The sequence below is a fragment of the Emys orbicularis genome, chromosome 15 (assembly GCF_028017835.1).
Source record: "Emys orbicularis isolate rEmyOrb1 chromosome 15, rEmyOrb1.hap1, whole genome shotgun sequence".
Classification (NCBI taxonomy): Eukaryota; Metazoa; Chordata; order Testudines; family Emydidae; genus Emys; species Emys orbicularis.
In genome coordinates, this window is record NC_088697.1 from 275,585 (window position 1) to 303,404 (window position 27,820).

Consider the following 27,820-nt stretch of genomic DNA (forward strand, 5'->3'; position numbering starts at 1 on the left):
GAGGGTACGGGGCGGGGCAGAGGGAACGGGGCGGGGGTGGGGGGAGGGTCAGAGAGGGAACGGGGCGGGGCAGAGGGAACGGGGCGGGGGTGGGGGGAGGGGCAGAGAGGGAACGGGGCGGGGTGGGGGGAGGGGCAGAGAGGGAACGGGGCGGGGTGGGGGGCGGGGCACAGAGGGAACGGGGCGGGGCAGAGGGAACGGGGCGGGGTGGGGGCGGGGCAGAGAGGGAATGGGGCGGGGTGGGGGAGGGGCAGAGAGGGAATGGGGCGGGGGTGTGGGGAGGGGCAGAGAGGGAACGGGGCGGGGCGGGGGGCGGGGGTAGAGGGAACGGGGCGGGGTGGGGGGCGGGGCACAGAGGGAACGGGGCGGGGCAGAGGGAACGGGGCGGGGTGGGGGGAGGGGCAGAGAGGGAACGGGGCGGGGCAGAGAGGGAACGGGGCGGGGGCGGGGCAGAGAGGGAACGGGGGCGGGGTGGGGGGAGGGGCAGAGAGGGAACGGGGCGGGGCAGAGAGGGAACGGGGCGGGGGCGGGGCAGAGGGAACGGGGTGGGGGGTGGGGGGAGGGGCAGAGAGGGAACGGGGCGGGGCAGAGAGGGAACGGGGCGGGGGAGGGGGCGGGGCAGAGAGGGAACGGGGCGGGGCAGAGAGGGAACGGGGCGGGGGCGGGGCAGAGAGGGAACGGGGCGGGGGTGGGGGGAGGGGCAGAGAGGGAACGGGGCGGGGCAGAGGGAACGGGGCGGGGGTGGGGGGAGGGCAGAGAGGGAACGGGGCGGGGGGTGGGGGGAGGGGCAGAGAGGGAACGGGGCGGGGCAGAGGGAACGGGGCGGGGGTGGGGGGAGGGGCAGAGAGGGAACGGGGCGGGGCAGACGGAACGGGGCGGGGTGGGGGGAGGGGCAGAGAGGGAACGGGGCGGGGCAGAGAGGGAACGGGGCGGGGTGGGGGGAGGGGCAGAGAGGGAACGGGGCGGGGCAGAGAGGGAACGGGGCGGGGGCGGGGCAGAGGGAACGGGGCGGGGGTGGGGGAGGGGCAGAGAGGGAACGGGGCGGGGCAGAGGGAACGGGGCGGGGGTGGGGGGAGGGGCAGAGAGGGAACGGGGCGGGGCAGAGGGAACGGGGCGGGGGTGGGGGGAGGGGCAGAGAGGGAACGGGGGCGGGGTGGGGGGAGGGGCAGAGAGGGAACGGGGCGGGGCAGAGAGGGAACGGGGCGGGGGCGGGGCAGAGGGAACGGGGCGGGGGTGGGGGGAGGGGCAGAGAGGGAACGGGGCGGGGCAGAGGGAACGGGGCGGGGGTGGGGGGAGGGGCAGAGAGGGAACGGGGCGGGGGTGGGGGGAGGGGCAGAGGAGGGAACGGGGCGGGGTGGGGGGCGGGGCAGTGAGGGAACGGGGCGGGGCAGAGGGAACGGGGCGGGGGCGGGGCAGAGGGAACGGGGCGGGGTGGGGGGCGGGGCAGTGAGGGAACGGGGCGGGGTGGGGGGCGGGGGCAGTGAGGGAACGGGGCGGGGGTGGGGGGAGGGGCAGAGAGGGAACGGGGCGGGGTGGGGGGCGGGGCAGTGAGGGAACGGGGCGGGGTGGGGGGAGGGGCAGAGAGGGAACGGGGCGGGGGCGGGGCAGAGGGAACGGGGCGGGGTGGGGGGCGGGGCAGTGAGGGAACGGGGCGGGGGCGGGCAGAGGGAACGGGGCGGGGTGGGGGGCGGGGCAGTGAGGGAACGGGGCGGGGTGGGGGGAGGGGGCAGAGAGGGAACGGGGCGGGGGCGGGGCAGAGGGAACGGGGCGGGGTGGGGGGAGGGGCAGAGAGGGAACGGGGCGGGGGCGGGGCAGAGGGAACGGGGCGGGGTGGGGGGCGGGGGCAGTGAGGGAACGGGGCGGGGTGGGGGAGGGGCAGAGAGGGAATGGGGCGGGGGTGTGGGGAGGGGCAGAGAGGGAACGGGGCGGGGCGGGGGGCGGGGGTAGAGGGAACGGGGCGGGGGTGGGGGGCGGGGCACAGAGGGAACGGGGCGGGGCAGAGGGAACGGGGCGGGGTGGGGGGAGGGGCAGAGAGGGAACGGGCGGGGCAGAGAGGGAACGGGGCGGGGGCGGGGCAGAGAGGGAACGGGGCGGGGTGGGGGGAGGGGCAGAGAGGGAACGGGGCGGGGCAGAGAGGGAACGGGGCGGGGGCGGGGCAGAGGGAACGGGGTGGGGGTGGGGGGGAGGGGCAGAGAGGGAACGGGGCGGGGCAGAGAGGGAACGGGGCGGGGGAGGGGGCGGGGCAGAGAGGGAACGGGGCGGGGGCGGGGGCGGGGCAGAGAGGGAACGGGGCGGGGCAGAGAGGGAACGGGGCGGGGGCGGGGCAGAGAGGGAACGGGGCGGGGGTGGGGGGAGGGGCAGAGAGGGAACGGGGCGGGGCAGAGGGAACGGGGCGGGGGTGGGGGGAGGGGCAGAGAGGGAACGGGGCGGGGTGGGGGGAGGGGGCAGAGAGGGAACGGGGCGGGGCAGAGAGGGAACGGAGCGGGGCGGGGCAGAGGGAACGGGGCGGGGGTGGGGGGAGGGGCAGAGAGGGAACGGGGCGGGGCAGAGGGAACGGGGCGGGGGTGGGGGGAGGGGCAGAGAGGGAACGGGGCGGGGGTGGGGGAGGGGCAGAGAGGGAACGGGGCGGGGTGGGGGGCGGGGCAGTGAGGGAACGGGGCGGGGCAGAGGGAACGGGGCGGGGGCGGGGCAGAGGGAACGGGGCGGGGTGGGGGGCGGGGCAGTGAGGGAACGGGGCGGGGTGGGGGGCGGGGCAGTGAGGGAACGGGGCGGGGTGGGGGGAGGGGCAGAGAGGGAACGGGGCGGGGTGGGGGGCGGGGCAGTGAGGGAACGGGGCGGGGCGGGGGCAGAGGGAACGGGGCGGGGTGGGGGGCGGGGCAGTGAGGGAACGGGGCGGGGTGGGGGGAGGGGCAGAGAGGGAACGGGGCGGGGCAGAGAGGGAACGGGGCGGGGGCGGGGCAGAGAGGGAACGGGGTGGGGGTGGGGAGAGGGGCAGAGAGGGAACGGGGCGGGGCAGAGAGGGAACGGGGCGGGGGAGGGGGCGGGGCAGAGAGGGAACGGGGCGGGGCAGAGAGGGAACGGGGCGGGGGCGGGGCAGAGAGGGAACGGGGCGGGGGTGGGGGGAGGGGGCAGAGAGGGAACGGGGCGGGGCAGAGGGAACGGGGCGGGGGTGGGGGGGAGGGGCAGAGAGGGAACGGGGCGGGGGCGGGGCAGAGGGGGCGGGCGTAAGGGGGTGGGGGAGGGGGACAGAAGAGGGGCTCCGGGGGGGCATACAGTGGGAGGATGCTGGAGGAGGGGGGTGTATAGAAGAGGGGGCTGGAGGGGTGAGACCCCCCCCCAACGCCCGAGCCCCTCCCCCAGCCTGGCAGCACAAGCCCCGCCCCCACCCAGTTGGGGGGGTTACAGGAGGAAGGTTGGGCCTCGGTACCGTCAATCATCCGAGGCAATCCAGGAAGTCCCGCCCCCGGAGGGCGTGCCAGGGCCTGGGGAGTGGCCTCTGGGCCTGTCTATCATGCCTGGGCGTGGCCCCGGCATACCAGGATGTCCCGCCTCCTCAGGGCCTTCCGGGTGTGGGCAGCGGCTCCATCCGTCACGTACGGCAGGCGAATCCAGGAAGTCCCGTCTCATTCTAGCGCCGGGATTGGTCACTGGCACTGTCCATTATCCGCCAGTGCCCTGGGGCGGGGCCTCCCCCAGCCAGTGACGGGTGGGTTCGAGGGGGAGGGGCCGTTTCCCCCGCGCGCTCTCCGATCGATGCGCTCGGCGCTCGGCTGCGCGCCCTGACCCCCCCTCGCCCTCGCGGCTCTGGCTCCGCCCCCTCCGCGCCCGGCCCCGGCTGCAGCGCCCGGCCCCGGGACCCCCCCGAGAGCGGGACCCGCCCGGCCCAGCGCCCCCCGGGTCCTAGCGCCGCCCGCCCGGGCCCCAGCGCCCCCCCTCCGGGTCCTAGCGCCGCCCCCGCGGCCCCGCCCGGCCCCAGCGCCCCCCCCCCGGGCCCTCCGGGTCCTAGCGCCGCCCCCGCGGCCCCGCCCGGCCCCAGCGCCCCCCCCCGCCCGGGGTCCACCAATTCCCCCCGCGCCGGGTCCTAGCGCCCCCCGGCCCCGCCCCCCCCGCCCGGGGTCCACCAATTCCCCCCGCGCCCGGCCCTAGCGCCCCCCGACCCTGCCCGGCCCTAGCGCCCCCCCGGGTCCTAGCGCCCCCCCCAGGTACCCCACTGCCCCAGCGCCTCCCCTCGCCCTGCCCCACATCCCTTTCCCCCCGCTACACCCCCAGCCCCCGGGATCCCTCCAGCCCCCCCCACTCCCTCGGGGTCTCCCCCAGCCCCAATCCTCCCCACCTAGCCCCCCAGCCCCCCCAATTCCCCAGCCCCCCAGATCCTCCCCCCAGGCCCCCCAATCCCGCCCCCGCCATGGAGGCGCAGTGCGATTACTTCATGTACTTCCCGGCCGTGCCCTTCCCGGCCCGGGAGCTGCTGCGGGGGGAGCCGGGCCGGTACCGGGCCCTGCCCCGGCGCAACCACCTCTACCTGGGCGAGACCGTCCGCTTCCTGCTGGTGCTGCGGGGCCGGCCCGGGCCGGGGGGCGCCCGCACCCCCTGGGGGGAGCTGGGCTCCTCCCTGGCCGCCCTGGCCAGTGTCAGCCCCGGGGGGGTCGACCCAGGGGGGCGAGGGGGACGGGGAGCCACCTGAGGAGGCGGGCGGGGACGGGGACTCGCCCCCTCCGCCCCCCGGCTCCTTCCGGGACTGCCGGCCCCTGCTGACCCACGGCCAGGGCCCCCTGGGGCGACCGGCCGCCGGGGTGAGAGGGGGGCGTGGGGCGCTGGGTGGGTGGGGGCTGTGGGGTGGGTGAGAGGGAAACCCGGGGGAGGAGGGCGGTGGGTCAGGAGCAAGGGGCACTCGTGGTGGGGGGCTGTTGTGTGGAGTAGAGTGAGGGGAACCCAGGAGTTCTGGGGCAGGAGCAAGGGGCGGGTACTGGGTGCTGCGGGTCAGGAGTGAGGATCAACGGGGTGTGTGTGGGGCGGGGGAGCTGTGGGGCAGGAGTGAGGGGCACCTTGGGGGACACAGGGGGCTGTGGGTTGGGGGTCACTGTGGGACTGATGGCTCCCCCCAATCCCCCCCAGATACCTGTGGAGGAGCCGATTGTCTCCACGGACGAGGTCATTTTCCCGCTGACGATTTCCCTGGACAACCTGCCCCCCGGGACCGTCAAGGCCAAGGTGAGTGAGAGGGGCCGGGGCCCTGTGGGACAAGGGCCGTGGCGGGGGGACCGGTGGGGAGGATGGGGGGGTGGGAGTGGGGCCAGCCCCCCAGCGCTGACACACACACACACCCCGCAGATCGTGGTGACAGTGTGGAAGCGGGAGCAGGAGGCGCCGGAGGTGCGGGAACGGGGGGTACCTGAGCCTGCTGCAGAACCGGGCGCCGGCCCAGCTCTTCCGCGAGGAGCAGGGGGCCTTCAAAGCCCAAGGTAGGTGCAGCCCCCGCCCCACGGCTCTGCCCCATGGCGCCTCTCAGTCCCGACCCGCAGCCTCTGCCCCACGGCGCCCCTCTGTCCTGACCTGCAGCCTCTGCCCCCAGCCCTGACTGACAGCCCCCACCCCACAGCCCTGCCCCACAGTGCCCCTCAGTCCCGACCCGCAGCCTCTGCCCCTCAGCCCTGACTGACAGCCCCTGCCCCACGGTCACTCCCGACCCTCCACCCCGACCTTTGCCCCCAGTGACTGCTCTGACCTCTGCCCTTTGCTCCCGCAGTGAGCACCATGCTGACCGTGCTGCCCCCTCCGGGGCTGAAATGCCGCCAGCTGAACGTCTCCGGGAAATACCTCACCGTGCTCAAGGGTAACGGGGGAGCCGGGCTAGGGAGGGGTAGCAGGGCTGGAGGGGGTGCTGGAGCTGTGGGGGGAGGGATAGCAGGACGGGGGGCAGGGGCTGTGAGGGGTGCTGGAGCCCAGGGTGGAGGGGTGGCAGGATGGCGGGGGCCCTAGACCCATGTGGGGGGGGAGGGCTGAGTGTGGGGTGCCCCGTCTCTGACCCACCCGCCCGCCTCCCCAGTGCTGAACGGCTGCTCCCAGGAGGAAATCTCCCTGTGGGATGTCCGCATCCTGCCCAACTTCAACGCCAGCTACCTGCCCATGCTGCCCGATGGCTCCGTGCTGCTGGTCGACGACGTCTGGTGAGCTGTGGGGGGAAGGGTCCGGGGTAGGGGGCTCGGTGTGTGTGGGTGCTGTGGGAAGGTGCAGGGGGATCTCTGTGGGGCAGGCTGTGGGGCTGACACTCCCTCTCCCTCCCCCCCAGCCATCACTCGGGCGAGGTGCCTGTCGGCGCCTTCTGCCGCGTGGCCGGCTCCGGCTCCGGCTGCCCCTGCGCCCTGAGCGCCCTAGAGGAGCAGAACTTCCTCTTCCAGCTGCAGGCGCCCGAGCGGCCCCAGGAGGACACCAAGGAGGTGGGTGCAGGGGGCAGGGGGCGGGGGCAGGGCTGTGAGGGAGCAGGGCCATGAGGCAGGAGGAGGAGTTAGGGCCATGAGGGGGTGGGGCCACAGGGCAGAAGGAGGGGAAAGGGCAATGGGGGCGGGTCCAGCAGGTGGAGGGGATAGGATTGGGGGCAGGGCCATGGGGCTGTCACTCACTCCCCCCCCTGCTCCCCCAGGGTCTGGAGGTCCCCCTGGTGGCTGTGGTTCAGTGGTCGACACCCAAACTCCCCTTCACCAGCAGCATCTACACCCACTACAGGTGAGAGACACCCCCCCCCAAACTCTAATGGCTCTGGGCTCCCCCAGCTCTGATGCCCTCCTGGCCCTGGGCTCCCCTCCACCCTGGGCAATTACAGGCCAGTAAGCCTGGCTTCAGTACCGGCAAACTGGTTGAAACTATAATAAAGAACAATATTGTCAGACACAGAGATGAACATAATTTGTTGGGGAAGAGTCAACATGGTTTTAGTAAAGGGAAATCATGCCTCACCAATCTACTAGAATTCTCTGAGGGGGTCAACAGGCATGTGGACAAGGGGGATCCAGTGGATATAGTGCACTTAGATATTCAGAAAGCCTTTGACAGGGTCCCTCATCAAAGGCTGTCATGGGATAAGAGGGAAAGTCCTTTCATGGACTGGTGACTGGTTAAAAGATAGGAAACAAAGCATAGGAATAAATGGTCAGTTTTGAGAATGGAGAGAGGTAAATCGTGGTGTCCCCCAGGGTCTGTACTGGGCCCAGTCCTATTCAACATATTCATAAATTATCTGGAAAAAGGGGTAAACAGTGAGGTGGCAAAATTTGCAGATGATACAAAACTACTCAAGATAGTTAAGTCCCAGGCAGACTGCGAAGAGCTACAAAAGGATCTCTCAAAACTGGGTGACTGGGCAACAAAATGGCAGATGAAATTCAATGTTGATAAATGCAAAGCAATGCACATGGGAAAACATAATCCCAGCTATACATATAAAATGATGGGGTCTAAATTAGCTGTTGCCACTCAAGAAAGATCTTGGAGTCATTGTGGAGAGTTCTCTGAAAACATCCACTCAATGTGCAGTGGCAGCCAAAAAAGCGAACAGGATGTTGGGAATCATTAAGAAAGGGATAGATAATAAGACAGAAAATATCATGTTGCCTCTATATAAATCCATGGTACGCCCACATCTTGAATACTGTGTGCAGATGTGGTCGCCCCATCGCAAAAAAGATGTATTAGAATTGGAAAAGGTTCAGAAAAGGGCAACAGAAATGATGAGGGGTCTGGAACGGCTTCCGTATAAGGAGAGATTAATCAGACTGGAACTTTTCAGCTTGAAAAGACACGACTAAGGGGGTATATGAGCGAGGTCTATAAAATCATGACTGGTGTGGAGAAAGTAGATAAGGAAGTGTTGTTTACTCCTTCTCATAATACAAGAACTAGGGGTCACCCAATGAAATTAATAGGCAGCAGGTTTAAAACAAACAAAAGGAAGTATTTCTTCACACAGTGCACAGTCAGTCTGTGGAACTCCTCGCCAGAGGATGTTGTGAAGGCCAAGACTATAATGGTTCAAAGAAGAACTAAAGAAGTTCACGGAAGATAGGTCCATCGATGGCTATTAGCCAGGATGGGCAGGAATGGTGTCCCTGGCCTCTGTTTGCCAGAAGCTGGGAATGGGCGACAGGGGATGGGTCACTGGATGATTCCCTGTTCTGTTCATTCCCTGTGGGGCACCTGGCACTGGCCACTGTTGGCAGACGGGACACTGGGCTAGATGGACCCTTGGTCTGACCCAGTCTGGACGTTCTTATGTTTTGTTCCCCCAGCTCAGACGCCCCTGCCTCCAGCTCAGGGGCTCCAAGGGAGCAGTCCCCCACCCCCCATGGCCCCTCCCGGCTGCCCAGGTTAGCTGTGCGGGGGGATCCTGGTGCCCATGGCAGGGCGGGGCGGTCCCAGTGCCCGTGGGGGGGGCGGTCCCGGTGCCCGTGCTGACCCTCGCTGCCCCCGCAGGCTGCCCAGCATCCGGCTGGACCGGCCGCGGTTCGTGATGACGGCTGCCTGCGAGTCGCCCGTACCCCTGCGCCGACGCTTCACCGTCACCTACACCCTGCTCAACAACCTGCAGGACTTCTTGGCCGTGCGGCTGGTCTGGACCCCGGAGAGCGCCACGGCGGGTGGGCGGGGCTGCAGGGGCCTGGTGTTGTGGTGTGGGCGAGGCCACAGCTGGTGGGCATGGGGGGCGGCGGGATGGAGCTGTGGGGACCATGAACAGGCTGGGGTGGCCTGGGGTTGGGGGTTCGGTGGCGAGCTGGGAGTGTTCAGTGGGGATCTGGGAGCACTGGAAGGGGTCGGGTGGGGCTGGGGGTTCAGTGGGGGGCTGGGAGCACTGGGGGGGGGTTGGGTGGGGCTGGGGGGTTCGGCAGGGGACTGGAGGTTTGGCGGGGGGCTGGGAGCACTGGGGGGGGTCATGTGGGGCTGGGAGCACTGGGAGGGGTCAGGAGGGGCTGGGAGGGTTTGGCGGGGGACTGGGAGCACTGGGAGGGGTCGTGTGGGGCTGGGAGGGTTTGGCGGGGGCTGGGAGCACTGGGGGGGGTTGGGTGGGACTGGGGGGTTCGGCAGGGGACTGGGGGTTTGGCAGGGGACTGGGAGCACTGGGAGGGGTCGTGTGGGGCTGGGAGGGTTTGGCGGGGGACTGGGAGCACTGGGAGGGGTCGTGTGGGGCTGGGAGGGTTTGGTGGGGGGCTGGGAGCACTGGGAGGAGTCGGGTGGGGGTTCGGCGATGGGCTGGGGAGCTGGCATTGTGGGGGCGTCCGCAGGAGGCTCCAGGCGGCTCTGACTCCCCCCGCCCCCAGGGAAGAAGCTGTCCAGCGAGGAGCGACGGGCCACGCAGGCAGCGCTGGACTCGATAGTCTGCCACACGCCCCTCAACAGCCTGGGGTACTCCCGCAAGGGCAGCGCCCTGACCATCCGCGTCGCCTTCCAGGCCTTGCGCGCCGGCCTCTTCGAGGTACCCGCTGGGAGGCTGCGGGCCAGGACGCCTGGGTTCTCTTCCTGGCTCTGGGAGGGGAGTGGGGGCTGGAGGGTTAGAGCGGGGGGGGCAGGGAGCCAGGACGCCTGGGTTCTCTCCCCGGCTCTGGGAGGGGAGTGAGGGCTGGTGGGTTTGAGCAGGGGGGAGCCAGGACTCCTGGGTTCTCTCGGGGGGGGGTGCAGGGAGGGGCAGTTCCCCTACTATTCTCTCTCCTCCCCCCAGCTCTCCCAGCACATGAAGCTGAAGCTGCAGTTCACGGCCAGCGTCTCGAACCCGCCCCCCGACGCCCGGCCCATCTCGCGCAGGAGCAGCCCCGGCAGCCCAGCCGTGCGGGACCTGGTCGAGCGGCACCAGGCTGGGCTGGGCCGGTCCCAGTCCTTCTCCCACCAGCAGCCGTCCCGCAGCCACCTCATGAGGTACGCGGGGGGCTGGCCGGGGGCTGCTGAGGGCTGGGGGAATGCGGGAGGCTTCAGTCCCATGGGAGAGCTCCAACCAGAAGTGCTGGAGTATTTAAGGGAGGGGAGGAGCCTGGCAAGTGGGTGGAGCCTGGGGGAGGCGGGGCTCTAACATTGGGCCCCTCCCCCTCATTCGCCTGTCTGCACTAGGGTGGCCAATCAGGTGAGGGCGTCCGTGCTCTCCCTCCTTCCCCCCCCCACACCCCCAGTGGGAGTCAGGACTCCTGGGTCCCTCTCCTGGCTGTGGGAGGGGAATGGATTGAAAAGGGGGTGGCGGGGGAGCTGTCCGGGTGGGAGGGTGGAATCGGAGCCACCCCCCCGCACACTGACGCCTGGTGCCCCCCCGACAGGTCAGGCAGCGTCATGGAGCGCCGCGCCATCACCCCACCCGTGGGCTCCCCCGTGGGCCGCCCCCTCTACCTGCCCCCCGAGAAGAGCGTCCTGTCACTGGACAAGATCGCCAAGCGGGAGTGCAAGGTGCTGGTGGTGGAGCCCATCAAGTGAAGAGGCCAACCCCCCCCCCCCAGATCCTGGGCCATGGGCAAGCCCCCCCCCCCCCCCCCCATCACCCAGCCCAGCTGCTGCTGCTTCTCTCCGGAGCTCATGTTGCTGGAGGCCTGGGACCATGGGGGGGAGGCTGGCATGTGCCAAGGGGGGGAGGGAACCGCAGACTCAGGGGCACAGTGTGTGTGGGAGCTGCAGGCCAGTATGGGGGTGTGTGTGAGAACTGCATTCTGGGTCAGTGCTGGGGGGGTGGGAGGGGGGAGCTGGGGCTGCTGGGGAGGGGGGGGGTTGGGTGCCATTTTCAGGGTGATCCTGCTGCTGTTTCCCTGCTGTTGGTTAAGGGGGTGCCGGTGGGGACCCCTGGCTATGGGTGTGGGGGGGTGAACAAGTCTCATTACTGGTTCCCAGTCGCTGTTTACAAAACCCTTTGCTTCCTGCATTGCCTTTTTATTTTGGGGGCCCCGCAAACTGTCCCTGAGCTGGGGGGCAGGGACCTATGGTACTGCTTGACTCTTGCTAGGCTGGAGTGAACGCCTTCCTTCCCATCAGCCCCTGGGGCAGCATCCCCCTCAGAGCCAGGCTCCCATCAGCACCTGGGGCCATGCCCACCACCCAACCAGCTTCCCCTCAGAGCCAGCTTCCCATCAGCCCCTGGGGCAGCATCCCCCTCAGAGCCAGGCTCCCCTTAGCCCCTGGGGCCATGCCCACCACCCAACCAGCTTCCCATCAGCCCCTGGGGCAGCGTCCCCCTCAGAGCCAGGCTCCCATCGGCCCCTGGGGCCATGCCCACCACCCAACCAGCTTCCCCTCAGAGCCAGGCTCCCATCAGCCCCTGGGGCCATGCCCACCACCCAACCAGCTTCCCCTCAGCCCCAGCTTCCCATCAGCCCCTGGGGCAGCGTTCCCCTCAGCCCCAGCTTCCCATCAGCCCCTGGGGCTGTGCCCACCACCCAACCAGACTCCCATCAGCCCCTGGGGCAGTGTCCCCCTCAGAGCCAGGCTCCCATCAGCCCCTGGGGCCATGCCCACCACCCAACCAGCTTCCCCTCAGAGCCAGACTCACATCAGTCCCTGGGGCAGCCCCCTCCCACTGCTATCTAGCTGAGCTTTGCCAGCCCCTGTCCCGGCCGAGGGAAGGAAGGCGCCTGGCCCAGCCCTGAGCCACCCCATGGAAGATCCCAGCCCCACATGCCTCGCTGGAGGTGCATTCCCCATCCCCTGCTGCTGGGGAAGGGGGGCGCCAACCCAGGCTAGGCCCCCCACTCCAGGCTAGAGGGACTCACTGGACCAGGGGCCTCCACTGCACTTTATTTACATTTTTTTGTTATTTATTTGTCTCTGAACTGGCCACGATTTGTATCTGTGAATAAACCTCATGGGATGGAACCAGCCTGGCTTTGCCGTGTGTCAGGGGAGTACAACACCACACACTGCGCCGACCCCCGACAGAGATCAGGAGGGGATCAGGAGGGCACCAGGCGCTGCACCCCTAGCAGCTGCAGGGGGCCAGGCCCCCTGGGGCCACAGACAGCTGAGGGCCAAACCAGAGCAGTGGCTGAGTGGCAGCTGCGGGCTCTGGCCCTGCCCCGCCTCCTAGCCCCAGATAGCACCACAGACAGGTGGAGTTAGGGAGAGACTGGGGAGTCAGCTGGGACTGGTGCTGCTGGAGCCTGAGCCGCTCGCTCCAAGAGCAGGGAGCCGGCCCCCGTGGGAACGGCGCTGCCGGAGCCAGTCGCTCCGAGAGCAGGGGGCCGGCCCCCGTGGGAACGGCGCTGCCGGAGCCAGTCGCTCCGAGAGCAGGGGGCCGGCCCCCGTGGGAACGGCGCTGCCGGAGCCGCCACCCGCGTGGGAACGACCCAGCGCCACTGGCTGCCTGTGCAGGGAGGCTGAGACATCCCTCCGTGCTAGGGGGAGCTGCCCCCCGTGTGACCCACACAGGCTCTCGCCGCAGAGGGCAAGGGGTGTAGCGGTGACTCATGGCGCATCAAGGGCTCCCCTGGACAGGGGGGGGTAGGGTCCCCACAGCCTCCCCCCCACCCCCAAGGAAGGAAACCCCCCAGACCAGCGAGGAAAGACACTTTATTCTCTGAAGTTACAGTGAGGCCGATTTCCCCTGACCCCAAATGTCAAGGAAGCCCCACAGATGCTGCTGCAGCCTCCCCTCCTGTCCCCGCAGGGTGGGGGTGTTTGTAGGGGGGTCTCTGGTGCACTCCTGTCCCAGCAGGGGGCCCTCGTGAAGTGGGGGGACCCCACCCCGCTAGGCCAGGCAGGTGCAGAGGCTTCATTCAGGCAGCCAAGGGGGGCAGGTGCTGCCAGGGGAAAGCTGGGCAGGTCCCCAACCAGCCCCTGTGACACCCCCACAGGTCAAGCCAGGGCAAGTCAGGAACTCAAGGGGAGCCCTCCCCCCATTTCAGCCAGCCGCCCCCGCAGCTCAGACGGCGACCGGCTCCCGCACGTGGTTCTGTCGCTTCACCACGAAGATCTTCTGGCCGGAGACGGTCACCAGGAAGGTGTGTTCCCCGAACACCACTGGGGGGAAGAGAGTTCGGCATGAGACCCCCCGCTGCTGGGGGGGTGGGGGTGGGGAGAGCCAGGGCCAGGGCCGGCCACCCTCGCTACCCCAGAGGCTCATGGGAGATCGAGCAGAGACCCCTCTTCCCCACAGGGGTTGATGGGAGTCGGACAGGGGAGCGTGGCCCCAGGGGAAGTTTCTGTAGTGGGTCAATCTCGGGGGCGGGGGGGAAGAGACCCCTTGAGGTCCCAGAGGCTGTTCTGGAGCAAGGGGCGTATCACTGCTCCTGGCACGTCACTGACAGGGAGCTGGGAACAGGGGAGAAGGCCTGGGGCTGTAGCACCAGCCCCCCACCGTCTCGCGCGCGCAGCCCCCCCCATGCCAGCACCTCCGCCCCCTGCCCAGCGAGAGTAATTCCCTCCCAAGCACGTTCTTCTCCCCCCGGGCTCACCCGAGAGGCGTTTGAATGGGGGGTCGGGGCCACGCTGGAGCCGGAAGCTGCAGGCCGTGGCCACCAGCTCCGAGATCACCCCGGCCGTGTGCTCGGCATTCTCCAGGTCACCAGCCGACTGCGGAGCAGGGGAGGGGAGCCAGGGGTTAGAGAGAGTAAGGACCCCCCCCAACCCCCAAATTCACACAGTGGGTCAGCAGCACAACTGAGTATAGAAACACACACACCTCGCTCTAATCCCCCAACCCCCACTCCCCTCCCAGAGCCAGGAGAGAACCCAGGAGTCCTGGCTCCCAGCCCCCCCTGCTCTAACCCACCAGCCCCCACTCCCCTCCCCTCCCCGAGCCAGGAGAGAACCCAGGAGTCCTGGCTACCAGCCCCCTGCTCCAACCCACCAGCCCCCACTCCCCTCCCAGAGCCAGGAGAGAACCCAGGAGTCCTGGCTACCAGCCCCCTGCTCCAACCCACCAGCCCCCACTCCCCTCCCAGAGCCGGGGTGAGAACCCAGGAGTCCTGCCTCCCACCCCCCTGCTCTAACCCACCAGCCCCCACTCCCCTCCCCTAGCTGGGGAGAGAACCCAGGAGTCCTGGCTCCCAGCCCCCCCTGCTCTAATCCCCCAGCCCCCCCCTCCCCTCCCAGAGCCGGGGAGAGAACCCAGGAGTCCTGCCCCCCCCCGCACTCACCGCCAGCACGGCTCCATCGCAGATCACCAGGTAGCCCAGCTGGTCGGGGATCCGCTCCAGCCCCTGGGTCAGCGCCGTGGTCTGGGGGGGAGGAGGGGGGGCCGAAGGTCAGAGCAAGTGGGTGGGGCAGAGGCGGGAAGGGAGGGGCCCAGAGGTGGGTGCGGGGACAGCAGGTGCTGCCAGCGGGGAGCCGGCCCAGAGAATCCCGCCCCGCCCCCGCGCGGGGGAAACGGGTCCCGGGTTCATTGCCAGCCCCAGGGAACGGGCCGAGCACCCCCACACCCCGGCCCCTCGTGCAATGGGGGGGGTGTCCCGGCCCCCCGGCCCCTCGTGCAATGGGGGAGGGGTGTCCCGGCCCCTCGTGCAATGGGGGAGGGGTGTCCCGGCCCCTCGTGCAATGGGGGGTCCAGGCCCCGCCCCCTCGTGCAATGGGGGGGGTCCAGGTCCGACTCACCATCTCGGGGCAGCACCGACCGACCGGCCGCACCGCTCCCGGCCGTCAGCTGATAGACTGCCCTGCCCCGTCCTCCTCTTATCCCCGCCCCTTAGCCCGCCCATTGGCCCGCGGCGCTGTCCGTCCCCCGCCCGGTTGGAGCTCCGTGCTGCCATTGGCCCAGGCCGCTCCGCGTGGGGCTGGGTCTGAGGGCGGGGCCACTTCCGATTCCTCGCCCTCGCCCGTCCGTAGGAATGAGCTGATGAATATTCATGAGGCGTGAGCCGCCGAAGGCTCAGCGGGGGACGTCCCCGCGCGCGTGACCGCCTGCCGCAGGGGCTGATGGGAGTTTAGCTAAGGGCACGGGGGGGGGGGGGGCCTGCCCCAGGGGCTCATGGGAGTTTAGCTAAGGGCACGGGGGGGGGGCCTGCCCCAGGGGCTCATGGGAGTTTAGCTAAGGGCACGGGGGGGGGGGGGCCTGCCCCAGGGGCTCATGGGAGTCTACCTAAGGGCACGGGGGGGGGGGGGGCCCTGCCCCAGGGGCTCATGGGAGTTTAGCTAAGGGCACGGGGGGGGGGGCCTGCCCCAGGGGCTCATGGGAGTTTAGCTAAGGGCACGGGGGGGGGGGGCCTGCCCCAGGGGCTCATGGGAGTTTAGCTAAGGGCACGGGGGGGGGGGCTGCCCCAGGGGCTCATGGGAGTCTAGCTAAGGGCACGGGGGGGGGCCTGCCCCAGGGGCTCATGGGAGTTTAGCTAAGGGCACGGGGGGGGGGGGCCTGCCCCAGGGGCTCATGGGAGTTTAGCTAAGGGCACGGGGGGGGGGGGGCCTGCCCCAGGGGCTCATGAGAGTTTAGCTAAGGGCACGGGGGGGGGGGGCTGCCCCAGGGGCTCATGGGAGTCTAGCTAAGGGCACGGGGGGGGGGGGGCCTGCCCCAGGGGCTCATGGGAGTTTAGCTAAGGGCAGGGTGGGGGCCTGCCCCAGGGGCTCATGGGAGTCTAGCTAAGGGCACGGGGGCCCTGCCCCAGGGGCTCATGGGAGTCTAGCTAAGGGCAGGGTGGGGGCACGCCTGCCCCAGGGGCTCATGGGAGTCTAGCTAAGGGCACGGGGGCCCTGCCCCAGGGGCTCATGGGAGTTTAGCTAAGGGCACGGGGGGGGGGGGGGCTGCCCCAGGGGCTCATGGGAGTCTAGCTAAGGGCACGGGGGGGGGCCTGCCCCAGGGGCTCATGGGAGTTTAGCTAAGGGCAGGGTGGGGGCACGCCTGCCCCAGGGGCTCAGAGGCCCACACCTCAGCAGCTGATGGGAGCCTGGCTACAGTGTGACGGTGGCCAGCTGAGCTCCTCTCCCCCCCTCTCTTGGGGGGCCTCCCAGCCACTTGGGGGTGGCAGAGTGTAAAGGTCCCCTTCATTGCTGTCCCATGGGGGGGGGGGAGCTGGCCCCACAGCCCTCTCCACCCCCCAGTGCTACAGCCCCTTCTATAAACTAACCACCTCCACCTTTCTCTCCTCCCCAGGGCTGAAGGGCAGGCACCCTAGGGGAGCCCCAGGGCTGATAAAAGTGTCCTCAGCGTCCCCCACAGAGACTGGGGGAAGGATGCGCACAGCTGGGTCTGGCTGCTCCCCCTTCAGGCCACAGCCATACCTGCACCCCACTGCCCTGAGTCGGGGGGGTGGGGGCAGGAGGACACCCGAGCTGCTGCCCAAGCAGGGGTCTGGCTCAGGCCATGGGGAGTCCAGCTCCAAGGGCTCTGCCCTAGGGGATCCTGGGAGTCTGGCTCAGGCAGAGCCACTGCAGGGGGCTGACGGGAGGTGCCGCGCAGACAAGGACAACTCCACTCGCCAGCTGTGTTTCAGGCCTTTATTAACCCCACTCTGTCGTCTCCCCACAGCTAGGGGTACGTGTCTCGCCGCTGCAGCCAGGGCAGCCGCGCCCGCAGCAGCACTAGGCAGCCCAGGATGGCGAGTGCAGCCAGCAACGCGACCCCCAGCCCTACGTACACCAGCGTGGTGACCCAGAAGGCGAAGAGGTAGAGGAGGCGGTGGCAGAAACGCGGATTGTGGGGGTCCTTGTACTCTGGGGGGTAGATGGAGTAGACCCAGACGTTACCTGGGGGGGAAAGACTGGAGGTCAGAGGTCAAGGCTGGCTGGGGAGGGGACCCCAGACTAGGGTGACCAGATGTCCGGATTTTATAGGGACAGTCCCCATTTTGGGGTCTTTTTCTTATATAGGCTCCTATTACCCCCACCCAGTCATGATTTTTCACATTTGCTGTGTGGTCACCCTACCCCAAACCCAGCCGAGGGGAGCTGATGCCAGGTCAGAAAGGGGCAAACCCAGCAGGGGGGAGAGGACCCACCCAAATGGGGCACAGACTCTGGGGACCCTCTCCAGCTAACCCCCACCCCAGGCCTGCCCCAAGGCAGGGAGTGGTGAGCCAGTGCCCTAGAGTTAAAGCCAGGTCCTTGGGGAAGGGAGGCAGTGGGAGCCAGGCGGGGCTCAGGAGATAACAGAGAGGTACGGGGGGTAGTGGGGTGATTGGGGCCTCGGGGGCGCTCACCAGCGATGAACCACGCGAAGAGGAAGAGCAGGAACACCGCCCTCCAGCCGCGGGCGCCAGGGCTCAGCTGAGGGGGGTCCGTCCCATCCCCACAGGGCAGGCAGGTCAGCAGTAGGAACAGCAGGACAGTGCTGCCCCCCCACCAGCAGGTAATAGGGCAGCAGGGACTGGCAGGGGCACTGGCCCAGGTACACAGCTCCTGGCATGGGGAGAGAGGGGGGTCAGTGCCCAGGGCAGCCCCGGCCCACGGGGGCACCCACAGGGGGTGGGGTCAGCACCGGGAGGAGCGGGGCGGACACTCACCGATGACGATGCTGGCAATGGGCAGCGCCGAGACCACTACCTTCCCCAGGACTGGAAGAGAGAGACCTGGGTTAGGGGCAGGCTGGGGGGGGGGAGGGCAGGGGTCAGAGAGCCCCCCGGGGGCCCAGCACTTACAGCTCAGGGCAGGGTGCACAGGAGACTCTGCAATGCCTGGCAGTAGGGCCTCCCTGCTGCCATCTGGGTCCTCAGCCATGTCACAGGGTCTGGGCAGCGGGAGCTGGGGACATAGAGCGGGTTAGCACTGGGAGTGCCCCTCACTCCCAACCCACAGCCCCTGCTATCCTAGCCCTGAGCTCCACCCCCTCCCAGCGCCCTGCACTCCCAACCCTCAGCCCCTGCTAACCCAGCCCTGGGCTCCCCCCCCTGCCAGTGCCCCTCACTCCCGACCCACAGCCCCTGCCAGTGCCCCTCACTCCTGACCCACTGCCCCTATTAGCCCAGCCCTGGGTCCCCGCGCAGCTCTACTGGTGCCCCTCACTCCCGACCCACAGCCCCTGCCAGCCTAGCCCCCCCAGCTCTGCCAGTGCCCCTCACTCCCAACCCATAGCCCCTGCTAGCTCACCCAAGAACTAGGACTCTCTCCCTCACAATTCCTACCTTCAGCCTGTCTTATAGTCCCTTTCCTTGGGGCTGACCTTTTATAGCCCCCCACCCCACTTAAGGTAGGCAGGGCCCCTCTCCCACTCCTTATAAGGACATTTCCCAGAGGGGGGTGATTCTATGCGGGTTGGCTCCAGGTGTGCCCCACCCTAAGCCCAGCTGAAACCGTTCAGGGCGGGGCCTGGTTTCAAATTGGTTTTATGGGCGGGAAGCTGGACTGGGAGTCAGGATTCCTGGGTTCTTTTTCTGGCTCTGTAAGGGCATTGGGTTAGAACAAGGGAAGCTAGGACTCCTGGGTTGTCTTCTTGGCTCTGGGAGGGGAATGGGGGCTGGTGGGTTAGAGCAGAGGGGGGCTAGGAGCCAGGACTCCTGGGTTCTCTCCCCGGCTCTGGGAGGGGAGTGGGGGCTGGTTGGTTGATGTCACAATCTAGGCTGTATCTTGGGAACTTCCTGCTGCTATTTTCTGATGAGCTGGGCAGATAAAACGGCTTCTTGTAATAACAGCAGCTAAAGTCACGGGGTTGGGGGTGGGGCCTGTCCCCTCTGCGGCCCCCCCCATCAGGGCAGGGACTGGCTGGCTCATGGGGGTGTGGAATAGGGCACGGGGTCTTTTCCCCTCTCAGGGGGCGCTGGCTCCCACCCGGCCCCAGGGCAGGGACTGGCTGGCTCATGAGGGTGGGGAATGGGGCAGGGGCCTGGCCCCTCTCCGGGGGTGCCAGCTCCCATCCGGCCCCAGGGCAGGGACTGGCTGGCTCAGGGGGGCGGGGAATGGGGCAGGGGCCTGTCCCTTCTCGGGGGGCGCTGGCTCCGTTCTGGCCCCAGGACGGAAGTCCCTCTGTGGTGCACGTGTGGAACGAGTCTGTCCGAGCTCAGCCCAGCTCATCACTCCCGTCCCCACCATCAGCCCCAGCAGAGTCTGAGGGCCCAGGAGTCCCCATAGATTGAGCCCTCCTCCTGCTGGGGGGCTGGCCTGAGCACTGTTCACCTACCCTCGGGGGAGGGGGGACCTCTGGCGGCTGTGACTTCCCGGGGGCTCCAGGGAGAGAAACGGGCGGAGGACGTTTCCACTCGGTCCCTGCAGTGTGAGCCAGTCACCAAACCACAGCAGTGAACAGCTGATCACAGCCTGACTTCCTGCCCCATGTCACAAGAGGGGCTGAGGGCACCAGCAGAGCTGGGGGGAGCCCAAGACTGGGCCAGCAGGGGGCTACGGGTCAGGAGTGAGGGGCACTGGCAGAGCTTGGGGGGGGGGGCATGGCTGGGCTAGCGGGGGCTGCAGGTCGGGAGTGAGGGGCACCGGCAGAGCTGGGGCGGGTGGGGCAGGGCTGGAGTCCCAGGGGGCTGCAGGTCAGGAGTGAGGGGCACCACAGACTGGGGGGGGGGGGGGGGGGGAAGAGGCGTAGAACAGCAGGCGATGTCGTGGCTCGGATGCGTTTGGGGAACCCCCCCTCCCGTCTCCGGTTCCCTGTGACAATCGCAGACAATAAGATAGGCAGAGGTTTGTCCAGAGCAGACGCCGCAGTTTCCCGCTCCGCCCCCAGGGGCGCCGGCTCCCCACGGCCCCTTGGGTTTATTGGGGTGGCTGGTGACACACAGGGGTAGAGGGGTGCTCGGCATGTTGCACGGGCGGGACAGACTGCAGGGGCGACACTGTCTGTAATCTCTGCGGCCCGTGATCCCGGGCGGAGCTGGTCCCGGATGCCTGGGTTTTGGGTTCCTGGTGGTGACGGGCAGGGAGGAGTCCAGAGGGGGTGGGCAGTCGTGCTGCGGCTCCTCAGGACGCGCTGGCGGCTCTTCGGCTCAGTACTGGGTTTGCTGGAAACAGGGAGCAAAGGGGGTGAAATTAGAGCCCCTTCCCCGCCCTGCCTCTCGCCCAGCGCTGAGACACGGCTGGCTCTGGGGTGTGGCGCGGGGGCCTCTTCGTACAGGGACCCCTCGCCCGGCGCTGAGATGCATCTGGCTCTGGGGTGGGCGCGGGGCTGTTTGTACAGGGACCCCTCACCGGTGTGGAGATGCAGCTGGCTCTGGGGTGGGTGCGGGGCTGTTTGTACAAGGACCCCCTGTGTGGAGATGCAGCTGGCTCTGGGGTGGGCGCGGGGCTGTTCGTACAGGGACCCTGGCACGGAGATGCAGCTGGCTCTGGGGTGGGGTGCAGGGCTGTTCGTACAGGGACCCCGGCACTGAGATGCAGCTGGCTCTGGGGTGGGACATGGGGCTGTTCGTACAGGGACCCCTCGCCCGGCACTGAGACGCAGCTGGCTCTGGGGTGGGGCACGGGGCTATTTGTACAGGGACCCCTCGCCCGGCACTGAGACGCAGCTGGCTCTGGGGTGGGGCACGGGGCTATTTGTACAGGGACCCCTCGCCCGGCACTGAGACGCAGCTGGCTCTGGGGTGGGGCACGGGGCTGTTTGTACAGGGACCCCCGGTACGGAGATGCAGCTGGCTCTGGGGTGGGCGCGGGGCTGTTCGTACAGGGACCCTGGCACGGAGATGCAGCTGGCTCTGGGGTGGGCGCGGGGCTGTTTGTACAGGGACCCCTGGCACTGAGATGCAGCTGGCTCTGAGGTGCAGCACTGGGGCTGTTTGTACAGGGACCCCTTGCCCGGCACTGAGACGCAGCTGGCTCTGGGGTGGGGCGCAGGGCTGTTTGTACAGGGACCCCTTGCCCGGCACTGAGACGCAGCTGGCTCTGGGGTGGGGCACGGGGCTGTTTGTACAGGGACCCTGGCGCGGAGAGGCAGCTGGCTCTGGGGTGAGCGCGGGGCTGTTCGTACAGGGACCCTGGCACGGAGATGCAGCTGGCTCTGGGGTGGGGTGCGGGGCTGTTCGTACAGGGACCCCTGGCGCGGAGACGCAGCTGGCTCTGGGGTGGGGCGCGGGGCTGTTTGTACAGGGACCCCTTGCCCGGCACTGAGACGCAGCTGGCTCTGGGGTGGGGCGCGGGGCTGTTTGTACAGGGACCCTGGCGCGGAGAGGCAGCTGGCTCTGGGGTGGGCGCGGGGCCGGCTCGGCTGTGGGGGGTCTCACCTTGGGGCTCTTGGCCTGTTTCTTGTTGCAGGTCCCGCAGAGGCAGCCGAAGAGGCCGTTCAGCACCTGGACCCCGCAGAGCAGCAGCTCCAGCAGCGCCACAGCCAGCACCAGGGAGAAGAGGATCACGTTGAACCGGACCACGCCGGGCGGGTTCACGCACGCGTCCCACGCCGAGGTGTTGAACAGGTAGCTCTGCTCACTGCACGGAGAGTGAGGGGCTGGCCAGGTGCCACGTGGCCTGGTGCCCCTCGACCCCGACCCGCCGCCCCCCGGCTCTGCCGGTGCCCCTCGACCCCGACCCGCCGCCCCCCAGCTCTGCCGGAGCCCCTTGACCCCGACTCGCCGCCCCCCCCCAGCTCTGCCAGGACTCCCCAACCCCTCCCTGCCGCTCTGCCAGCGCCCCCTGCCGTCCCACCTGAGCTCCTCGTCGGTGGTGTGGAAGGGCCGTTCCCAGTTGCCATTTGCCACCTCGCACAGCGGCCCGTTCACCAGCCCCAGGGCGGAGACGCTCACGGCGTAGACAGAGCCGGCCACCCCCACCAGGGCGAAGAGGATGGACAGGAACATCTGGGGGAGGGGGAACCCCGTTAGTGCTGGGGATCAGATGCAGAGGGGACCCCTTTGCGGCTGGGGGGGGCCCCCGCTAGTGCCTTGAGTGAGACTGGGAGGAAAGACCCTGTTGGGGACGGGGGAAGAGCCTCACCCCACAGCGGTGGGGAGAGACTGGGGGTGGGGGGAGGGCTACAGGGGGTCACTCACCTCCCAGCGGTGGGGAGAGACTGGGGGTGGTGGGGGGCTACAGGGGGTCACTCACCTCCCAGCGGTGGGGAGAGACTGGGGGGTGGGGGGGGCTACAGGAGGTCACTCACCTCCCAGCGGTGGGGAGAGACTGGGGGGTGGGGGCTACAGGGGGTCACTCATCTCCCAGCGGTGGGGAGAGACTGGGGGTGGTGGGGGGCTACAGGAGGTCACTCACCTCCCAGTGGTGGGGAGAGACTGGGGGGTGGGGGGGGCTACAGGAGGTCACTCACCTCCCAGCGGTGGGGAGAGACTGGGGGGTGGGGGCTACAGGGGGTCACTCATCTCCCAGCGGTGGGGAGAGACTGGGGGTGGGGGGAGGGCTACAGGGGGTCACTCACCCCACAGCGGTTCCCGCAGCAGCCCTGCTGTCCGGTCGCCTGGATGTGAATCGCTGGGATCAGGATCTGGGGAGAGACAGAGTCAGTGGGGTGGGACCCTGATGCCCCCTGTGCTCCCCTTCCAGCCCCCCCCACCCCACACTCACCATGGCGCCGCCCCCGACGAGGCCCCCCAGGTACAGCACCTCGGGGGTGAGCAGCCGGCCCCCGTCCTGCACGTACTGGGTGTCCCAGTCGGGGAAGCAGAGCAGCAGGTTGCAGACGATGCAGGTCAGGGCCAGGGGCCACAGCCCCACACCCACCACCCGGGAGCACTTCCCTGTGCACATCGCGCCCACTGGGGGGGGGGGCCCGGCGTGGCCTGGGAGTTATACACCGGGGGGGGGGGGGGGGGCACCCCGGATAGCTCCGCCCCCGCCACGCCCACTGGAGTTTGCTCCCAGAGCACAGCTGGCTGGCACCAGCCTGGGGTGAGCGTAGGGTCGTGCCTGGGGAGAAGGGGTTTGTTCTGGTAGGCTCTCGGCGGGGGGGGGGGGGGGAGTGTTTGTTAGCGTGGGGTCCCTCAGGTGTGGGGGGTTGTTATTGTAGGGTCTCATTGCGGTAAGATGGCCGGGTGGGGCAGACAGGGCAGCGTAGGGTCCCTCGGGGGGGGGGGGGTGGTGTTATTGTAGGGTCTCATTGGAGTAAGATGGCTGGGCGGGGCAGACTGGGCAGTGTAGGGTCCCTCGGGGGGGGTTGCTATTATAGGGTCTCAGGAGTGGGGGATGCTGGGACTCCAGCATCGTGGGTGGCTTGTGTCCCCTCCCCCCACTGGCTGGCCCCGGGAACTCCCTGCCCCAGCTCTCGGTTGGGGCAAGGGGGCAGAGCGCCCGGTGACACCACAGGGCGAAGGAGACGTCATGGGGCTGTGGCCTTGGCAGGCAGCCACGTTCCTGCTATCGCATCACCCCACCCCCGGCTGCCAAGGCCACCGGCTCATGGAGAGAGAGAACCCAGGAGTCCTGGCTTCCCCCCCCACTCCCCTCCCAGAGCCGGGGAGAGAACCCAGGAGTCCTGGCTCCCAGCCCCCCCGCTCTCACCCACCAGACCCTGCTCCCCTCCCAGAGCCAGGGAGAGAACCCAGGAGTCCTGGCTCCCAGCCCCCCCTGCTCTAACCACCAACCCCCACTCCCCTCCCAGCCCCAGGGAGAGAACCCAGGAGTCCTGGCTCCCAGCCCCCCCTGCTCTAACCACCAACCCCCACTCCCCTCCCAGCCCCAGGGAGAGAACCCAGGAGTCCTGGCTCCCAGCCCCTGTGACGGAGCGGGGCGGATTGAACTGGGGATGGGACATCAGGGGTTGATGTCACTTGAGGGGCAACACCTGAGCCAGAAGGTGGGGGTGGGGCCAGGTGACCCCTTTGCCTGGAAACTGGACAAAGGCCAGAGGGGCCAGGGGGAGGGGGTGAGATGCTGGGGGGGGGGGTCAGTTTGGAGCTGGCTGGGAAAACGGGGGGAAGCCCAGCACTGGGGTCTGGGCTCCCCACACCCCAAGATGGATCAGGCTGAGGGGTTCAGTCTCTGTACCTACAAGTCCTGCTTGGGACCATGTTCCTGTCGTCTAATAAACCTTCTGTGTTACTGGCTGCTTGAATCGCAGGAATTGGCGGTGCAGGGCCCTGACTCCCCCACACTTCCTGACATCCCCCCCCCCGCTCTGTGCAGTGGGGCTGGGATCTGTCACGCAGGTGGCGTGGGTGGTGCCAGGCGGTGCCAGCTGCCCGCGTCCTTGAGCCATAAACCGTCACGAGGGTCATTAATAGCTCTGGGCATCGATCGGCGCTATCAGGAGTGACACACGCACCCCAGGCAGCACCACTGCCTGGGAACCCCCGAGGCCAGGCTCAAACAGCGGCCAGTTCTGGGGCGGGGCGGCCGGTTACCCGGGGCCCCCTCACCCGTTGCGGAGATGCGCCCACCTCTGGGGCAGGGCGGCTGGTTACCCGGGGATCCCTCGCCCATTACGGAGATGCGCTCACCTCTGGGGCGGGGCGGCCGGTGACACAGGGACCCCTCATCCGGTGCTGAAATGCTGCCACCTCTGGGGCGGGGCAGCTGGTTACACAGGGACCCCTTGCCCAGCGCTGAGATGCGGCCACCTCTGGGGTGGGGCAGCTGGTTACAGGGGATCCCCTCGCCCAGCGATGCGACCACCTCTGGGGCGGTGCGGCCGGTTACCCAGGGACCCCTCGCCCAGCGCTGAGATGCGGCCACCTCGGGGGCGGGGCGACTGGTTACACAGGGACCCCTCGCCCAGCGCTGAGATGCGGCCACCTCTGGGGCGGGGCGACTGGTTACACAGGGACCCCTCACCCGGCGTGAAGATTCAGTCGCCTCGGGGGCAGGGCGGCTGTCAGTAATGGGGTTTTGTCCCCCTTATCTCTGGCTGTATCTGTGACACAAACAGGGCCATTAAACCATACAGGGGCCTGGCCTGCGCGTGGGGTGGGCCCATGGACACGGTCCCATGGCTGCCTTCTGAGCACGTGCTGCTTCTCAGCACCCAGGGGTGCTCCTGGGCCTCCCCCGCAGATCGGGGGCGGGGGCTGTGGGTGGGTCTGGGAGCGCCTGGCTCTGTCTCTCCCCCTTCCCCTCCTAAAGCCGTTTTCCCCTTGTCCCGGGCCTTCCTTCCCCTCTGACAGGGGTCACAGGATCGGCAGTACTGCCGGACAGTAACAAAGACCCCAGGCCAGTAAAAGCTCCGTAGCAGCCTCTGCTGGGTACGCCAGGTTCCCTGGTGCCCTGAGAGGGGGGTGTCATGGGCCCGGTACAGCAGCTGGCGGCGATACTTCTGGGGTACCACCAGCTGCCTCCTGAACCCCCCTGACTCCATTTTCCCTGGGGGAGCCCATTCTCGGTACAGGAACCCCTTCTCCCACAGGAACCTTTTCCAGCCACCTCTCCCCATGGCCTGTACCGCACCGAGGTCGGCCAGGTCCCTTATCTTCCGTAAGGAGGGGTCTTTCTGCACCTCGGCCTGGAACTCAGCAGCTGGGACAGGGATGGCCACCTGCTCTCTCTTGCCGGCTGGGTCTGAGGCCGCAGCCTCCCTGAGCCGTGTCCCTGGGCGTTCCCTCCCCACCAGGTTAGGGTCCTGCACCTCGGGCAAGGCACCCTCCCCAAGGCCAGGGCGCAGTGCCCCTCGCCGGCTCTGACGGCGGGTCACAACCAGTGCACTTGGTGGGTTGCTTGACCAGTCCTCCAGGTCCCCCCCCATCAACACCTCAGTGGGCAAATGCGGGTGCACCCCCACATCCTTGGGGCCCTCCTTGGCCCCCCACTTCAGGTGTACCCTCGCCACGGGCACTTTGACTGGTGTCCCGCCCACCCCCGTCAGGGTCAGGTAGGTGTTGGGCACCACCTGCTCTGGGGGCACCACCTCGGGCCGGGCCAGCGTCACCTCTGCGCCCGTATCCCAGTATCCATCGACCTTCCTCCCATCCACCTCCAGGGGAACGAGGTACTCTTTCCGGAGGGACCGCCCCGCGCCCACCGTATAAACCAAAAACCCTGAGTCTGGAGCATCCCGCCCCGCAGAGGAGCAGGCCTGGAGCTCTCCTCCCTCCTTAGCAGGTGGTACTCTGCCAGCCCCCCTTCCCTGGGAGTGCTGCCTCTCGCCCGGCTGGGTCTCTACCCAGTCAACCCTCTGTGGGTTTGGTCTGCTCAGTCTGTCCCTGAGCCTGGGGCACTGGGCCCGTATGTGACCTCTTTGGTCACAGTGATAGCAGACCATGTCCCAGGGGTCCCCTCGAGTGGGTTGGATGGACCTGACGCTGGATCTTCCCCTTTGGTGGGGTTTCTCCGCATTTTCCCGCTGGGATGGCCCATGGTGACTCTCGCTCTGCGTTGAGGTGGGACTGTTCCTTTGGGACTCCTCCCTGCCAGCCCCTGACCGGCTCTTTACAAACTCATCGGCCAGCCGGCCTGCATGTCGCGGGTTCTCTGGCTTTTTGTCCACCAACCACAGCCTCAGGTTGGATGGGCACCGCTCATACAGTTGCTCCAGTACCAGCAGTTTAACCAGGTCCTCCTTTGTCTGGGCCCCAGCAGCCCACTTGCTGGCGTATCCTTCCATGCGGACGGCTAGTTGCAGATATGAGATCTCCGGGGTTTTATCCTGACTCCGGAACCTTTCCCGGTACATCTCAGAAGTCAGCCCAAACTCACGTAGCAGGGCCTTTTTGAATAGTTCATAGTCCCTTTTTTCCGCCTCTTCCAGTTGGCGGTACAAGGCCAAGGCTTTGGGGTCCAGTAAGGGGGTGAGAGCCCGGAGTTTGTCTGCAGGATCAACCTGGTGCAGCTCGCAGGCCGTCTCAAAGGCATCCAGGAAGTCATCCATGTCCTCCCCCTCCTTACGTGGGGCCATGATGCACTTATCAAAGCTTTGTGCAGTCCTGGGTCCCCCCTCACTCACCGCAGCCGGGGTCTCGCGGCCCTTCAGCCTCGCCAGTTCCAGTTCATGATGCCTTTGTCTCTCATTCTCCTCCCGTTCATGCTCCCTCAGTTTCTCTTTCTCCTCCCGTTCATGCTGCCTCAGTTTCTCTTCATGCTGTCTCTGTCGCTCTTCATGCTGTCTCTGGTGTTCACGATCCTCCAGCTCTCTCAGTTTTAGCTCTTTCTCCCACTCCAGCCCATTCCGCTCCACGGATGCTGCGCGTGGCCGGGAGGATCCCCTGCTGGCCGGCGAGCATCGCCGGGAGGATCCCCTGCTGGCCGGGGGGGACCCTGCGCCCTCGGTATTTGCTGGGCTCCTCCCCACCCTTCCCCTAGGCATAGGAAGGAGGGGTCTCGGGAAGCCCTCAGCAGCCGGCTGACCACTCCCAGCTGGGACAGACACTGGGGCCTGCGCTGCATCTGCCAGGCTGCTTCCCTCAGAGACAGGGATCAGTTCATTCGCGCGATCTCCCTTCTCCAGCTGGGCAATGAGCTGTTCTTTGGTGAGCCTCCCAATGCGCACCCCCCTCTGCTTGCACAGCTCCACCAGGTCGCTCTTAAGCCGCTTGGCATACATCTTCCTGCTGGCCACTCACAGGCCTGTTTGCTCACCGCTCCCCACAGTCTCCAGGGAGACCCCTAGTGTGCCAGCCCTTCTCGAGGTCACCACCTCTCTGCCAGGGTCGAGCTGCAGACTCCTCCGCCCCTGGGACCACTCGCTGCGATCCCCCGGGGGACCCTGTTACTGCAAAAGTCCTTCTCGCTGGTCACACACTCCCAGGGGTGATAACCGTCTCTCTCTGACTCCTCAGCACGCCTGGTCCCCGTCAATCCCCCTTCGTTTTACTTCTCCCCAGTCACTTACTGCAGGAAGCGCCGTCCACGGGGTGCAGTAGATCCCACCGCTGCCACCAGTTGTCACGGAGTATGGGGGGACTCAGGGCCCTGCACCCCCGGCGTCCTGCGATTCACCATGACTCTCAGCCAGCCAGTAAAGCAGAAGGTTTATTTAGACGACGGGAATACAGTCCGAGACAGGTCTTGCAGGCACAGACAACAGGATACCCCTCAGTTAGGTCCATCTTGGGGTCCTTGGGCACCCTAGCCCCCCTGGGAGGTCCCAGTTCGTCACACCCCCCAATAAGAGGCAGCGCTGGGGGTGGCCGAGCTCTGT

General features: G+C 68.1%; 3 protein-coding genes and 1 pseudogene across 3 annotated transcripts; 1 reads left to right on the plus strand and 3 right to left on the minus strand.

The window, feature by feature from the left end:
* The first annotated feature begins 4,405 nt into the window (after positions 1-4,405).
* On the plus strand, positions 4,406-10,443 carry TRAPPC14 (trafficking protein particle complex subunit 14). Its single transcript, XM_065416969.1, is given in 13 exon segments — positions 4,406-4,654; positions 4,656-4,793; positions 5,116-5,211; positions 5,332-5,385; positions 5,387-5,462; positions 5,747-5,833; positions 6,047-6,167; positions 6,290-6,437; positions 6,641-6,723; positions 8,467-8,630; positions 9,309-9,463; positions 9,707-9,900; positions 10,290-10,443. Coding segments are annotated over 13 exon segments (1,719 nt in total).
* Positions 10,444-12,505: 2,062 nt separating this feature from the next.
* LAMTOR4 (late endosomal/lysosomal adaptor, MAPK and MTOR activator 4) lies at positions 12,506-14,607 on the minus strand. Its single transcript, XM_065416982.1, has 4 exons — positions 14,545-14,607; positions 14,091-14,171; positions 13,407-13,524; positions 12,506-12,972 (listed from the first exon to the last, which is right to left on the minus strand). The coding sequence occupies exons 1-4, from the start codon at positions 14,545-14,547 to the stop codon at positions 12,875-12,877; spliced, it is 300 nt and encodes a 99-aa protein (XP_065273054.1). The 5' UTR covers positions 14,548-14,607; the 3' UTR covers positions 12,506-12,874.
* A 1,765-nt stretch (positions 14,608-16,372) lies between these two features.
* On the minus strand, positions 16,373-19,085 carry LOC135889168 (transmembrane protein 272-like; annotated as a pseudogene).
* A 460-nt stretch (positions 19,086-19,545) lies between these two features.
* Positions 19,546-22,503, minus strand: LOC135889167 (transmembrane 4 L6 family member 5-like). Its single transcript, XM_065416980.1, has 5 exons — positions 22,321-22,503; positions 22,175-22,240; positions 21,451-21,602; positions 21,033-21,234; positions 19,546-19,817 (listed from the first exon to the last, which is right to left on the minus strand). Exons 1-5 carry the CDS (start codon positions 22,501-22,503, stop codon positions 19,803-19,805), a joined length of 618 nt encoding a protein of 205 aa, XP_065273052.1. The 3' UTR covers positions 19,546-19,802.
* Between the last annotated feature and the right edge of the window lie 5,317 nt (positions 22,504-27,820).

What these genes read in the sequence shown, in the direction of transcription:
- LAMTOR4 (XM_065416982.1), bottom strand. An exon ending in GCGATGGAGCCGTGCTGGCG is followed by an intron (nt 13,525 to 14,090) that starts GTGAGTGCGGGG and finishes CCTGCTCCGCAG; the next exon opens with TCGGCTGGTGACCTGGAGAA. An exon ending in CCCATTCAAACGCCTCTCGG is followed by an intron (nt 12,973 to 13,406) that starts GTGAGCCCGGGG and finishes TCTTCCCCCCAG; the next exon opens with TGGTGTTCGGGGAACACACC.
- LOC135889167 (XM_065416980.1), bottom strand. Translation starts at nt 22,503, where the DNA reads ATGTGCACAGGGAAGTGCTCCCGGGTGGTGGGTGTGGGGCTGTGGCCC. An exon ending in TCGTCGGGGGCGGCGCCATG is followed by an intron (nt 22,241 to 22,320) that starts GTGAGTGTGGGG and finishes GTCTCTCCCCAG; the next exon opens with ATCCTGATCCCAGCGATTCA. An exon ending in ACCACCGACGAGGAGCTCAG is followed by an intron (nt 21,235 to 21,450) that starts GTGGGACGGCAG and finishes CTCTCCGTGCAG; the next exon opens with TGAGCAGAGCTACCTGTTCA.